Raw genomic sequence first — 14,106 nt, forward strand, 5'->3', positions numbered from 1 at the left:
CCCAGAGGATCTGTCACTTTTCTGCTTTGTCTGTTTGATAATCAGACCTTGTTGATAATCGAGAAACGTATGCCAATGATCATGTAATTCTGAGGTTTAAAGAAACTCAGTACATTTACTCAAGTATTGTACAGTATTTTACCCGAGTGCTTCCATTTCCTGCTACTTTATACTCATACTCACCACATTTATAGGAACATATTGTACTTTTTACAACACAGAATGTATTTTATTACTTAAGTTATTTTACAGTTAGAATGACACGAAACCAATGTTATTTTCAATACCTCCGAGCAAACAATAGACTGACTAACAATTAATGTGCTAACTTTCCAATATTAGGGGAAATTATAAATAGTTCAATTGTTTTTTTATAGTATTGATGTAATGTCATCCAGTGACTCCAAATTCACACATAATGTTATTTCTAAAATGGAAAAATAAGACATAGTGGGTTATAGTGCTTTTTCCATGTTATATTTAAAAAACATTTCAATGATAATTAGACAGTCAATTTGTATTGGAAAAGTTTGGGATTTGGAAGCTTCTTTATTTTACACGAAATATATTCGTGTAAAAATAAAATAAAGCCCTTAAATCCAATAAAAAGAGGTTTGTCGTATTTGTCCAGAGCAGTATACATATGTTGTCAATGGCTCACATGACACGGAAGCTTTAAAAAATAACGTGACTCCAAATTCCGACTATCGATTTTAGGTTTCCATACATTTAATGATAAGATGAACTTTTTACATAGATGTGTGAATTGATGCCAAAAGCTTATCACTACAGTTATGTGTGTTATCAATAAGCTTCAATTATGTCTATTCTACGTCTACTCACCTGACAAGTGAAATCAGCAGCCAAACCGCATGTCAAATGTTTAGGAATGTTAAGATAACAACATCACGTGGTGCAAGTCAGTATCGTAGACTTGAATCGATAGAGCGGCAATTTCCATTTAAACTGTATTAATAGTAACAGAAGCCGCTCCCTCCTAACAGGACAGCCTTAAACTGTTTGGCACTGTCATCATGGAAAAAACATTGTTGATTTGGTCAAAGCATTATCTAATTATTGAATGACCATGTAAGGAACTCCCTTTCTACTCTGTCCAGCTCTATGCTCTGGATACTCTGCAGTCTGCATCAGCAAAGTGTCTTGGCATCACTTCTCATCCTTCCTTTGGAGTCCATTCCGGCGTCATGTGAAAGGGGTTCACGGTGGTGTCTCTCGCCCTAGACCGGACCCTCCTCTTTCCAGCTCACCCGTCAGTGCCGACGTCCTAGCCACGGTCGTCCCGGTGGGAAGTGTCCCTGTCCTCGCTGTCCCCGGTTCATCCCGGTCGAAGGATGAGCGATCCGGGGAAGGGCAGCTCCGCCTCTGCCGCGGCCCCAGCTCCAGGGTCGGATACTTACAAAGGCTGGCTTTTTAAATGGACCAACTATTTGAAAGGGTACCAGCGGAGATGGTTTGTCCTCAGCAATGGCCTGCTTTCATATTACAGGTAAATAAAGATGCAGGGTGCAGTATTTCTCAAAGTAAACGCGGACTTGGTCGCTTCATGTGTCTGTGCATCCTTACAGCTGGCTGCCTCAGCTGGCTAGCATCAGGCTAACAGCTAGCTGTCAAACGCACAGAGTCAGCTGTCTGTTCCCTTCAAGCTGACAGTGATAAATACGTTGACGTTTTTACTTTGAATGACTCTATATTGATGAAAGGCACCAACACATATGGATACTCACACAGCAGTAATGGCAACACAACTTCTAAGTCATTAAAGTGTCAGGAAGGGGCTACAGTTGGTATGGACGTTAGCTAGCATAGTAAGCTAATTTGCTAGTCTCAGTCTGTGACAGCTGGATACTCCTCGGTATTATATATATATATATATATATATTAAACTCCTCTTTTAAATATGTTGTTAGAAAAGACAACGTCAACGACAAAATGTAATTCATGATAAATGTCATGTTTTTGGTTGCTAAATTAATTAATTAATTGCATTAGATAGAGAGCTAAAAAGCCACTCTGAATGATGACCGAAACGAGATGCAAGAGATTGTTGCTAAGATTATCATCCGTCTCTTTCACTCTGATTGACAGAGCTGTGAGCTAACCTTAGCTTTACAATAGCGTAACACCTGTGGCTGTGCTTCATGCAAGTGTTTGAAGTGTAATGAGTTTTACAGAGATTCTACATAGCACTTGACTTGTTATTGATTAATTTTAGCCCTGATACTGCAAGACCGGAAGTTTTTTTATATCATCCATTGAGACGTTTTACCAGAAAATGTGACAAGACCTTTGTCCTCCCTCTCCTTAACTTCTTTCGTTTTTAGTTACTTAATTAAAAAAAAAAACCTCATAGTTTTAATACTCTGAAGCAATCGTATACACTTCTTAAAGTCAGTCTTCCTTGGTGCTTAAGGTATGATTACAGGGCATTAAAGATTTGACTGCAACTAAAGCTGCCGTATCAGTGAATCCTTGAATAGTACAGTAGACCTGTCTCGTTTCCTTCTCAGCTGCAGGACAGTAGGACTCATGTTTCCACAGGTGTGGCAGTGGACTAGAAGCACCATAAAGCACAACACACATTTAATACTTCTGCCAAAAAACCATTCCGTGTGCCTTATCACAGAGGATTCCTGTATATTGTAAAGTGTAATGGTGGTCTGATTAGATTGTAAAACAACAACAGCAACACTTTATAATTGTCAGTCTAATGTTAACCTTACCATCAGGTGAATGAACTGTCACATGGTCTGTGGAAGTCCTTCAAGGTACAATGTCTAGCACTTTCAGAGCTGTCACCTGAGCCAGCCCCAGGATTGTGATTGTTTTGTCCCTAAAGAGCTTGGTACTTTCACATGATTTCACTGCTGGGCTTTTGCTTGTTCAACCATCTAGCTTTCTTTCACTTTTTATGCTTTTGTCAACATTCAAATCTCTGCTCTGCCATATCGCCTTCTGGGCCACGTTGTCCTTTGTGCACTTCATTAGTTCCCGTTTCAGTCTGGGTCCTGGGACTGCAGGCCAAAACATTGACTCACATTGCTTCCCTGCAGCTCCAATGGTCATACAGTAAATGCCATCTTGTAACATTAGAATTTTCAGATCAGGTCAACGCCACATTCAGAGCCCATTTCATCCCACCCTACAGCACCCTTTTGTCTTGCGTTGTCAGCAGTGCTATTTGACACAGAGGTAAAGTAGCCAACGTCCTACTCCTGCCTGAGCTTGTGGTGAAAGAAAAGACGCCTGTTGCCTCTCCCCTCTATGAATAGTCCATTATGTTGTAAGGTGACTGCTGTACCTGAAGTAAAGGTAGCCCATAGACATCTGAGCTCAGAGGCAGTGAAGCAACGGGTTGTCCCCTCCACTGATGTCTTCCTGGCAGACCGCATTGTGTGTGTCTGACTCCAGGCTTTGTGCTCCTCTGTCTGTGCCTCCTCTGCCTGCCTGTCTGCACCTCTATTGTTAGGGAAGTGACAGGGAAACAGACAAAGTTCCTTGTCCTAAAATATAATGACTGAAACATAGAGAATATTCCAGTTCTTCTACTAATAATAATAATAGGACCGCTCACATTTTCAATATGACTTATCAGTTGTTTGATTTGCGATGTTCAGTATTTGTTTGCCCTTTTTTTAAATGCCAGTTTGTATTACTGATACATCTATCAATAAGAGGTCTAGCCCATAACCTGATAGAGATGTTCCATTCCCAAGGCCTGCTGTTTTCAGAGCAATGGCTTGACTCTCCAACTCGTCGCTGAGACGCCAAAGGGCAATGGAGGACGGTAATCGATGCTTGGACTCTGGGCGGACTAACACACTCAGCACTTGCGCCTGTTTAAGTGTAATGAGTTTTACAGAGATTCAACATAGCACTTGTTATTGATTAATTTAGGCTCTGACACGGCAAGACTGGCAGTCTTTTAGACTTCATCAGCCATGAGGTCTTTTTTGTCTTAATCATCCAAAAGAGCCTAATCGAGCCGTTTCACCAGAAAATGTATCAAGATCTTTGTCCTCCCTCTCACACTGAGCTTCTTTCATTTTTAATTCCTTAATTTAAAAGAAAAACTCAAAGTGGTTATACTCTGAACCAATCTTACTCACTTCTTAAAATCAATCTTCCTTGGTGCTTAAGGTATGCTTACGGGGCATTAAAGGTTTGAGTGCAATTTATAGCTGCCATATCAGTGACTCCTTTTATAGTGCAGTAGGCCTGCCTCGTTTCCTTCTCCGCTGCAGGGTAGTGACTAGATAATACATTTAAATGCTCAGTGGTGGTAAGGTACCTTTTTGTGTCCCTTTGGAGAGTCAGGTTGTTGTGTTTTGGCTCGCTCAGCTCGTGGGTGCAGGGTGGCGTGATGAGAGAGTGGTCAGCTCGCCAGCTTTGGGCCCAGCTGGAGGGAAGAGCCTGTCATGAACCCTGTTCACTAGCCTGGCACATCAGCTGTGTGTGTGTGTGTGTGTGTGTGTGTGTGTGTGTGTGTGTGTGTGTGTGTGTGTGTGTGTGTGTGTGGTGTGTGTGTGTGTGTGTGTGTGTGTGTGTGTGTGTGTGTGTGTGTGTGTGTGTGTGTGTGTGTGTTGTGTGTGTGTGTGTGTGTGTGTGTGTGTGTGTGTGTGTGTGTGTGTGGTGTGTGTGTGTGTGTGTGTGTGTGTGTGTGTGTGTGTGTGTGTGTGTGTGTGTGTGTGTGTGTGTGTGTGTGTGTGTGTGTGTGTGTGTGTGTGTGTGTGTGTGTGTGTGTGTGTGTGTGTGTGTGTGTGTGTGTGTGTGTGTGTGTGTGTGTGTGTGTGTGTGTGTTGTGTGTGTGTGTGTGTGTGTTGGTTTTCTTGTCTTACGTGTCCCTTCTGTTTTCAGCACTTTCCCCAGCGTTTCTCTGGCTCTCCATGACTTGTGATATTTCCGCCCCCAGCCTCTACAGAACCTTTCTACGTTCTCATGCTCTGAGTACTGTGTTGTATTTCCTCTGCCTGTCTGTGTACAAATCTCCGCATGCTTTGTGGCTGTCTGTCGTGTGTTGTTCACTGGTTGTTGTTCTGTCATTACATGCTCCAGATCGGTGGATTTGTGTTTTATCAGGATATGTGCACAAGGGACTGACAGGTAAAGCACTGCAACTCTTTCCTGGCTCGGCTCAACATGCAGGACCCTCTCTCATGTCCTCAGCTGCACTCACCTTCACCCCCTCCCCTCCTAGTGCCTTAATGTCCCTGTAGTCTCTCTCTTTCCCAGCTTTTGTGGTTTCCTTGTCTGTTTATTTCATGGCCTTTGCATGGCCTTGGCTTCCCACAGGGCCGAAACGATCAGTGTGGACCTCATCTTACTCGTCAGCAGCACCTTCGGTTTGTTGACCCACTTACAGACAGGACTCGGCAGCTCTTGCTCTGCTTGGCAAGTCTGGAAAGAGCGATGTTGAGGGTCCCTGCCTCTCTCCACACGGCCACACACGGCTCCAGTGCGATCTTGTCTGCGGCGCTGATGTGCACCAAGCGCCGCCAGAAGAGCAGAACACTGAAATGCTTGTTGTGGATTGGCATTATAACAAGACTTGACTTCAGCAAGTAGAAGCGGTGTGAGGGAAATCACTGCCTGGCAGAACTTATTAATGCACTTCAACCTCTGACTAAATAAGGCAATGTCAAAGTAGACTGGTGTAGTGTTAAGAGCTGCTGGCTGGCAGCTGCCGGTGGCAACAAAGGCTCACTGAAGACGGATAAACGGATGTTAGCACCCGCAATTGCAAATGCATCCACACGACTGCATGGCTGCATGCTTCAGTTTGGGTGGGTTCTGAGTATGGATGGGCTATCATGTGACCCTGAAGGTTGAGGATGTGTTGGTTTAATTTTTAAACTACCAGCACAGCATGTGATTTTGCTGATTACTTGCTGCTCCGTGGATGAGGGTCTTAATCAGCCAAATCAGCTGTCTGTGGTGGTGGTGGGGGGGGGGGGGGGGGGGGGGGTGACTGCATACGCTCAGCTCTCTGCGGGGCATGATGTTCCATCCCTGCTCTGAAACTAGGCTTCTCTCACCGTGACAGGATGACAGGCAGCCAGCTTCCCACCACACAATTATAAACGTTTCTCTGGACTTTTAGTTATTCTCTTTTATCCCAAACCCCATTAAAAACAAAAAAAAAACAGTTCGACAGTGTTTTTTGTTCTGGATGTCTTACAGAAGTATTAACATTATTCTGCAGGTGTTTCATTGAAAGAGGTTTTGGAAACATGCACACTATAAATTGGCTTACACACACAGTGCATATTCTTAACGCTCTTGCTCTTGCCCTTTGTTCTAATCTCTTGCTCTGCTGCTTTGGCTCTCTTCCCTGCTCTCTTTTTCTACCACCTCTCACACTGTGGTCTCTCTTTGTTCACGCTGCTATTCATTGTTTGGTTTGGTTTGCTACAGAGGCTTGGAGGCAGACAATGGCCTTGTTATCTAGACTACTGTGGTCCACTGACTGCAACAGTTGGTGTTACTGGACTAGGCTGCACAGAATACCCAGAATTCAGCACACTGAGCGAATAAGAAGTTCAAACTATCCAATTTGTTTACCATTTGCTAATAAAGGTTAGGTTCTCATGATTAGATCGGTGTGATACAGAGAAGGTCTGTGTTTAGTTTAACAACCGAGAGCATCCTCTGCTGCTTGGCTTTCAAAGTGAGTCCTTGTAATATAATGTGTGGCATTTCTCTGTCCCTCCTTGCCTCCCTGCTTGCGCTTATTGGCCATAATAGTATCAAATGCACGTTCCTACATGCAATACTCAAAGTGACAAACGGCAGTGTACAGTTCTTTATGTGTTCTCTCTCTGTCTCTTTCTCCGCCTGGTGTTTTGTCGCAGGACGCAGGCAGAGATGGCCCATACTTGCCGAGGAACAATCAACTTGGCCACGGCGCACATCGACACAGAGGACGCCTGCAACATTGTCCTGAGCAGTGGCGGCCGCACTTACCACCTCAAGGCTAGCACAGAAGTGGAGCGGCAGAGATGGGTCACGGCACTGGAGCTGGCCAAAGCCAAAGCCATCCGCATGATGAACGATCAGTCTGGTAAGGGCAGCTATGGAACATTGAAGCTGCGTGCAAGGCTTGTTAAAGTCTAAGTGCGAGCTGTAAGAGCGAAGCACACCCATGAGGCACATATATGCACGGTCAGGTCCTTGACAAATAAAGGCTTGGGTCAACATACCAGAGTGTTTATCTTGTGTTTGACTTTGTTAGATCCAGAATCCAAGGTGAACAGTGAGTTAGGGACAACATGGTCCTCAGGCCAGCCTGGATATTTGGGTTGTATTTCATTTTCCTGTGTCCCCTGACATTTGATAATCAGCACAGTAGGAGTCCCATCTCACTTCCTCCTCTTCTTTGATGTAATTCAGATTCCACTTTAAGCCAGGAGGGGGCAGCGCCGTCTGCTCAGTTCAACAACAAACCTGCGCATGCCAATGGTACTGCGAACAAACTGGGCTTGCATTCAGCCCGACAACAGAGCACTCTCATTTCCAAGGCAACTTATTCTTCCGTGGTTGTATTTGGTGTTGCAGGTCAAAGGCTGTGGGAAAAGCCAGAGAGGACCGTTTTTTCTTTGCTTTTCACCCTGGCATCGTCCTAAAGCCTCTCGTCTCACTCTTTTGCAGACTAGGTCTACAGAGACTGAGACAGGATATATATTCTCCTGGCCTCCATTTTAAATTCAGATCACTATATATAGACGGTGTGACAATGGAAGTGCTTTACAGCTCACCACTCCAGAAAGCAGGAGAGGAGAAGTATGTTTGTATTCTGAAAAAGTCAGGCTACCCACCTACTGGATGTGTCTGATTGGTTTTGTGTGTCTGTATTCTCCTTTCTGTAGCAGGTTGTGTTCAGCCGCAGTACACCCATACCAATGTTTTTTATTGAGGGTCTTCTCTTAATTCATTGCTTGTTCTGATCACCTAACCTTGATCATCAAGTACAGAAGAAATACAGAAATATAAAACATGCACACGTATTTATGAATCAGCTCATTGTTTGTATTTTGTTAAAGCTTTTACTTAGTTACTGCTTTAATGCTTACCTTATCTTAAAGAATATATGTGTGTCTTTCTGTTTTCTAACCATTCCTTTCCCATCTGCTCTGGCTGTGGAAGGAGGACGCTGTGTGAGTCCGTCTTCAGAAAACTAATGATCTGTTAATGCTATTGAAGGTATTGAAGGACGTCGGTGGTTTTGCCATCCGGCTCTTTGAGAGCATCCTGTTCCTTGTCCACACAAACAAGCATCAGTGACATTCATTAACCTGCCCTCCTCTCTGTCGGGGGAACAAAGAGCTCCCATTGATCTCCTCAGCTCAGAGGAGGAGCAACGTGTACACCCAGGGCACATCATGTGTGTACACAACTTCCTATCCTTGATGTGGCTGGTTGTTTTATAACCTCGTCTAATTACACTTCTTTTCATCTTATCCCTAGAAGAAGGTTTTAACATCTTAAATCCCATAATGCACTGTGAGACTTCAGCTCTGATCTATGGGTATCTTGTTGCCTGTGAGCCATGAGCTGAGTTTCTTTGTACAACTGACCTGAACCCTAAATCAATCACTTGCACTTCTCATTAGTACTGATGCCACAGCTCTCCATGTATAATCCTTTCTTTTAAATGGCCTGTTATTCCATGAGTGCCTCTCATTCACATTTGGTTTAAATTGGATTTCAAGAAGCTTACCAAAGCTTGTGTCTGCAGTCGGAGGCATACATCCAGACGGTGGCAGTGTTTCCCTTCCCTTTAACCTGCCCTCTCTCATGGGTTAGCTTGCCATGTCTTTGCCACTGCTTGTGAAAGTGAGCTTGTAGCCCTTGAATCACTGGTAAATGTGCGAGTCTGACATGTCATTCTTTTTTAACTCAACACCAAAGCTGAACGTTTGCTTGGATGGTGAAGTGAGGTGGAAACTGAAATGGTTAAGTGCAAGTTGGTGTAAAAAGTGCCGGAACCAGTCATCTAGTCAGTGCTTTCTCTTGATGACACATAGAGCTGAGGAAGGCAGGAGCATAACAGCAGCAGCGACAGATCCAAGCTCTCTGTTTGCACTATTGTCAGTTCTTAAAGAACAGTACATCGATCAGCAAGTTAATATTTGGGGCCGTCCTGGTGTCACTTGTTACATATGGTCGTCACGTACATATTGTCGAGGTTCTGATACTGTCATGATAACATTTTGTCGTCTTGCTTGTTATTTTCCTCTTAATTTCTCCTTTTGTTTGACATCCCATCTGGAATTCTCCCTTTACAGTAAAAGGTAGGGTTCCATGGTCCTGATGCAGAATATCCGGATTAGGACCGTATCATTAAACAAGTCGGATGTTTTCCCTCCCCTCCTGGTCCTGGCTGTCTCCCTGTTTTCCCCCTACATTGCTCTTCCTCTCTCTCTCCCGGCCCCCTCTCACTCGATGTCTGGTTTTCCCGCCCCCCTCTCTCTTTTCCTCCCTCTCCTGCTCTCTCTCAGAAAGCCGCTTTCCTTCTAGCGGGGGTTTTAGTTCTGAATGGAATGACCTAATGCTTTACTCCAACTCTGCACTCGTGTCTTTTGCTTAAAACATTGCTGGTGTCCTGCAAAGTCTGGAGGGAGACATAGAGACGGGATAGGGCGCAGTTTTTCTTTTGTAAGTACCCAGGTTTCTTTCATCCATGCTGTGTTCAGGAATGTGCGTGTGTGTTTGTCTGCATACATGTGAGTTTGGTTAAAAGGATTAGATTCTTGGGTAAACATGTTGGTGCTTACATTCCAGTACATTGGTGATTAGTGACTGGTTTCTATTGGAAAAGTCAAGTATGTCTGTGATTTCTATTGTTAGACAAAGGGTGTTTACAGTAGTCTGTCCCAGAGCTCATTCAGGTGACGAACTGTGCTTTGAAATTGGAAAACATTGCATTATTATTCAAGAGGTTTGCTGGTAAAATGTAAAAAGGTTTCTCCTTTAACAGTGAGTTAAAGACATTGTTATGAAATTATTATATTGTTTTGCTATTTTTCCGATGTGATGGGGATGAATCTCTCTGTGCAGGGAAGGACACTCTGGTTCAATGGCTGAGAGTGTAAGATTATTTGTATTACTCCAGTCAACATGGCAATACATATTGATTTAGAAATAAATGTATTCCAATGACAGATGTAGGAAACTAAGTCTGACTTGTATCGAACAGATTCCCACCTATCTAAATGTAGCCAAAAACCCATTTGAAAGTGTTGTATTTTCACATTTTGTCGCACTACTTCCCTAGCTTTTGAAAGGATGTTATAATACGACGGACGGCGTATTTATCCTCATCAATTAGTTCCGCCGCGGCCGTGTGTCGAATCGCTTGCCCTTGTTTATCTTGGATGTAAAAGAGTGTGGCGACCGAGGCCAATTAGCAAGTTACGCTCAATCCCCAATGACAAGCGAGATGGAAACGAAGAGAGGAGAGTGAGTGTTGTAACATAACAAACTAGCAAAATCGAACAGCCAGAAATGATTGCATGGGTTTTGTGTAATCCTTTATTTTGCCAGCCTTATTTAGGTTCCTTTCCCATTTCTGTGTCAAACCTGTTGTGATTGTAACAGCCAAGTGTCGCTGAGAAGTCAAACCTTTGCTGTCTTTAGAAATAACAGAGGCCTGATTTCTGAGGATAGAAATATAATCATAATAATTACATATTGTATGCACGTTTGTCACAGTGTGTCTTTGTGATTATGTGTGGGAGCTTAAGCTAGATAATTAGGTTTGAATATTGTGCTGGTGTTAGTCTTGCTTCTTGTATCTGACATGGCTGCTTTGGTATAATAAACCATTGTTTTCCTCAAAGAAATGGATCTATATGTTGTGCTAATCATGACTCTATACAGTCAGTGGTCAGCACCATTATAGCACTGCATTGTTATGGGACTCACACTGCATTACTGGCATTATTGAACTATCCTTTGTTGTACTGGGACTATTTCTGTGCTCTGTGTGGCTCCATGCAACCAGTGACCTGCTGTACGCTGCATTAAACCTGAACCCATTATAAGCTCACATTGTGTCCCAGCGACCGCCACATTTTCTCTCCGTCACTCATACTGTATTTTTTCGGCAGAAAGGAGAAGTTGAGAAATTGAGAATGTGGATTATAGGCAGGTTATTATAATATAAATGAGTTCAATATTGTGCAGGGACAATAAAGGTTCAGTATTCAGGTTTTCCATTTTCCTCTTCTTTCAGCCTCTTAGTGGATTTCGATTTGGTGACACCCTTTCTCATTGGTCAGGTGTACGAGTGTTGAGTGTTTTTCCACAGCCATGCGCTCTGCCACACTGGGCTGGAAACTGATTGGCTATTGTTGAAAATCCACAACAGTTTGAATCTCCTTTTTCTACAAGTAATATTATTTTAAACATTTGATGCAACACGCAGTGAGTGATAAAACATTATTTCTATTATATTTATGAAGTATCCCTTCTAGCCAGCTCTTTGTTTATAACAGTAAACACGATGACAGGATGTTTGCGGTTCAATGGTTTCTTTCCTTTCCTTTTGTGTGTGTGTCTTTTCTTTTGGCTAGAGCTGCATCAGGCACCATGCTCGCATCAATTTGACCGTTGGTTTTTATCTCCATGGCGGCTGGTCTGTGTCTTTACATTGTCCATGATGGGGATATACAGTATATACAATATGAAAAACATGGTTCATGGTGGGCATGAAACTCGTTCAAGGGATGGAGAAAGAGGTCACTCCTGTGGGTGAGGACGGTGGTGTGAAGTAGGATTATTTTGTTCCTTCAGTTCACAACACTTGCTACAATGCTCAAAATGTATGATCATTTTGAACCAAGCTTGAGTGGACACAACTTAGATGGGAAAACACATTTTATATTCCCACCGTTGGGCATTTATTAGTTTGGAAACTTTTTGGCACAACAGTATTTTCCATTGTTAATGTACTTTTTAGAATATGACCTGGTGCGTAAATAAATAAAAACTGTACTCTGACAGATTATATTTAAGACATTTACTCTAGAAACAGCATGTATATGAACCTATAGGATAATACTACTACTACTACTACTACTACTACTACTAGGATAATACTACTACTACTACTACTACTACTACTACTACTACTACTACTACTACTACTACTAGGATAACACTACTACTACTACTAACAGTTTATTTGAAAGGACCTGGACCTCAAGTAAATAAATAATCTCAAACATTTCTGGAATAAGGAATGCTATAAAACAGGGGTTCCCAACCCCCGGTCCGCGGACCGGTACCGGGCGGCGGAGGTGTTACTGCCGGGCCGCGAAATAGCTGTGAGTTTATCGTAATATTTGCAGAATTCTAAATATATAAAAATATTTTATCATAATATTTTTAAAAAAAAGTGTTTAATGTTCGCACCTATACCAGTCATATTATTTCATCCAGTAGCCTAGTTAATCTTGCATCAGATAACCGTTGAAAATGGCTTTATGATGTTTCCGAGGGATTCGGCGGCTCAGCCTGGTCTCAGCCTCTCGTGCGCACGAGAAGCCGGTGCGCCAAGTAGGAAGAGGAGCGCACAGGAGACAACCGTTTAATTGCAGACAGTTATGTTTATGTGGGGAAATGGCAGTGCATACATTATTTGAGATATATTTCAAACTCGGACTTCATTTTAAGGACATGTCGGCCAGGGGTGTAGAGCTATATGTTTATTAATATTAGCTTTTCTTTTTAATGACTGATTTTAAATGCCATTTTCTTAATGTCTTTCATTTTTTTGTAAAGCACTTTGAATTGCCTTGTGTTGAAAAGTGCTATATAAATAAACTTGCCTTGCCTTTGTTTAAGCACCGGATTGGCAAAACAGGAGAGTAAACCAGTCTGCCTTGATCTATGAATTCATGTCCGAGACTCTCACGGTATCTGCTGCCCGCAGCTGTTTATAGAAGGAAAACCTCCTTCACTTCATGAAATGGCTGCAGGCAGCACCAGGAGGCAGCGGGACGTGTAACTCCGCCTCTGAGAAGTGCAGCACCAGCGCGCCGAGAGCTGTGCCTTTTTACGCACCGCCTTCGCTGTGTTTACCTTCATCAGAACAGCGAGTGACTGCAGGCTGCTATTGTTAACCACACACACCTCTACACACATCTCTACACACATTGAACTGCCCGATTACTCCCCCTTTTATTAGTTTTATGAAGGAGATGTCCAGTCACCAAGGCACATGATGTGTGTGTGCTCTGCTCAGCTCTGTGTTTGTGTCTGTCCGACACCGGCATTTGTTTTCAAATGACCATGAACAGTAATTTACACACATCTGGCTAACTCCATAGGTAGCCTATATGCGGGTGTTCCCAAAATAAATTAGTTAATCTTAATCTCGATGTAGTGCTAAATGCTGTCGGACGTGCACCGGAACGAACGTCACTATCATAATATCTTCTGAAAACAAATGCAAGTGTCTCACACACACACACACACACACACACACACACACACACACACACACACACACACACACACACACACACACACACACACACACACACACACACACACACACACACACACACCTTCTTCATAATGCGCTTTCTCCTCGTTTTCCCATCACTGGATTATCCGTAAATCATACAAACAAAACCAAAACGTTGATTTATCTGTTTTCCCGTTTTGGTTTAAAAACTGAATAACGTCGTTTTTTTGGTTTTCCGTTTTTCCGAAAAACCAAAAAACAACACCGGTTCTTTTTTAACGTTGTTAATATGTTTTGGATGCATATTGTTCTAGTATTTGTTCAGGCTGTTGCATACAATTAGCCTCTGTTGCTACCTGCTGGTGAGTAAATATTAAAATCAGTTAAAATTGACAACCGGTCCGCGATTTGTAATGTATCTGCCGGTCCTTGGCACAATAAAGGTTGGGAACCCCTGCTATAAAACACCTTTTTAAGTTTGTTGATAATGCAAAGCAGGTTTCAAATCTTTGAAAACACATACCGTATACTGTATGCATTGCACTGCAGACACAGTTTAGGACATGACATATTATTTCAGAAATGTTTAAACCTTACTATTCAGTTTTCTTTCAAAG

At 42.8% G+C, this 14,106-nt stretch overlaps 1 protein-coding gene across 3 annotated transcripts in view; it reads left to right on the forward strand.

Annotated features, from left to right (window-relative positions):
• The first annotated feature begins 1,165 nt into the window (after positions 1 to 1,165).
• Positions 1,166 to 14,106, forward strand: part of si:ch211-106a19.1 (uncharacterized protein LOC561797 homolog) — a 51,461-nt gene continuing 38,520 nt past the window's right edge. For 2 of the 3 annotated variants that reach the window (XM_034238311.1, XM_034238312.1), the window contains exons 1-2: positions 1,166 to 1,507; positions 6,870 to 7,078. In XM_034238311.1, coding sequence (XP_034094202.1) covers positions 1,353 to 1,507; positions 6,870 to 7,078 — 364 coding nt within the window. In that variant the 5' untranslated portion in view covers positions 1,166 to 1,352. Of the gene's footprint in view, positions 1,508 to 6,869; positions 7,079 to 9,547; positions 9,673 to 14,106 lie in introns of those variants that run through there. The other variant, XM_034238314.1, reaches the window with a different exon arrangement.

This window comes from Gymnodraco acuticeps, unplaced genomic scaffold (genome assembly GCF_902827175.1).
Source record: "Gymnodraco acuticeps unplaced genomic scaffold, fGymAcu1.1, whole genome shotgun sequence".
NCBI lineage: Eukaryota > Metazoa > Chordata > Actinopteri > Perciformes > Bathydraconidae > Gymnodraco > Gymnodraco acuticeps.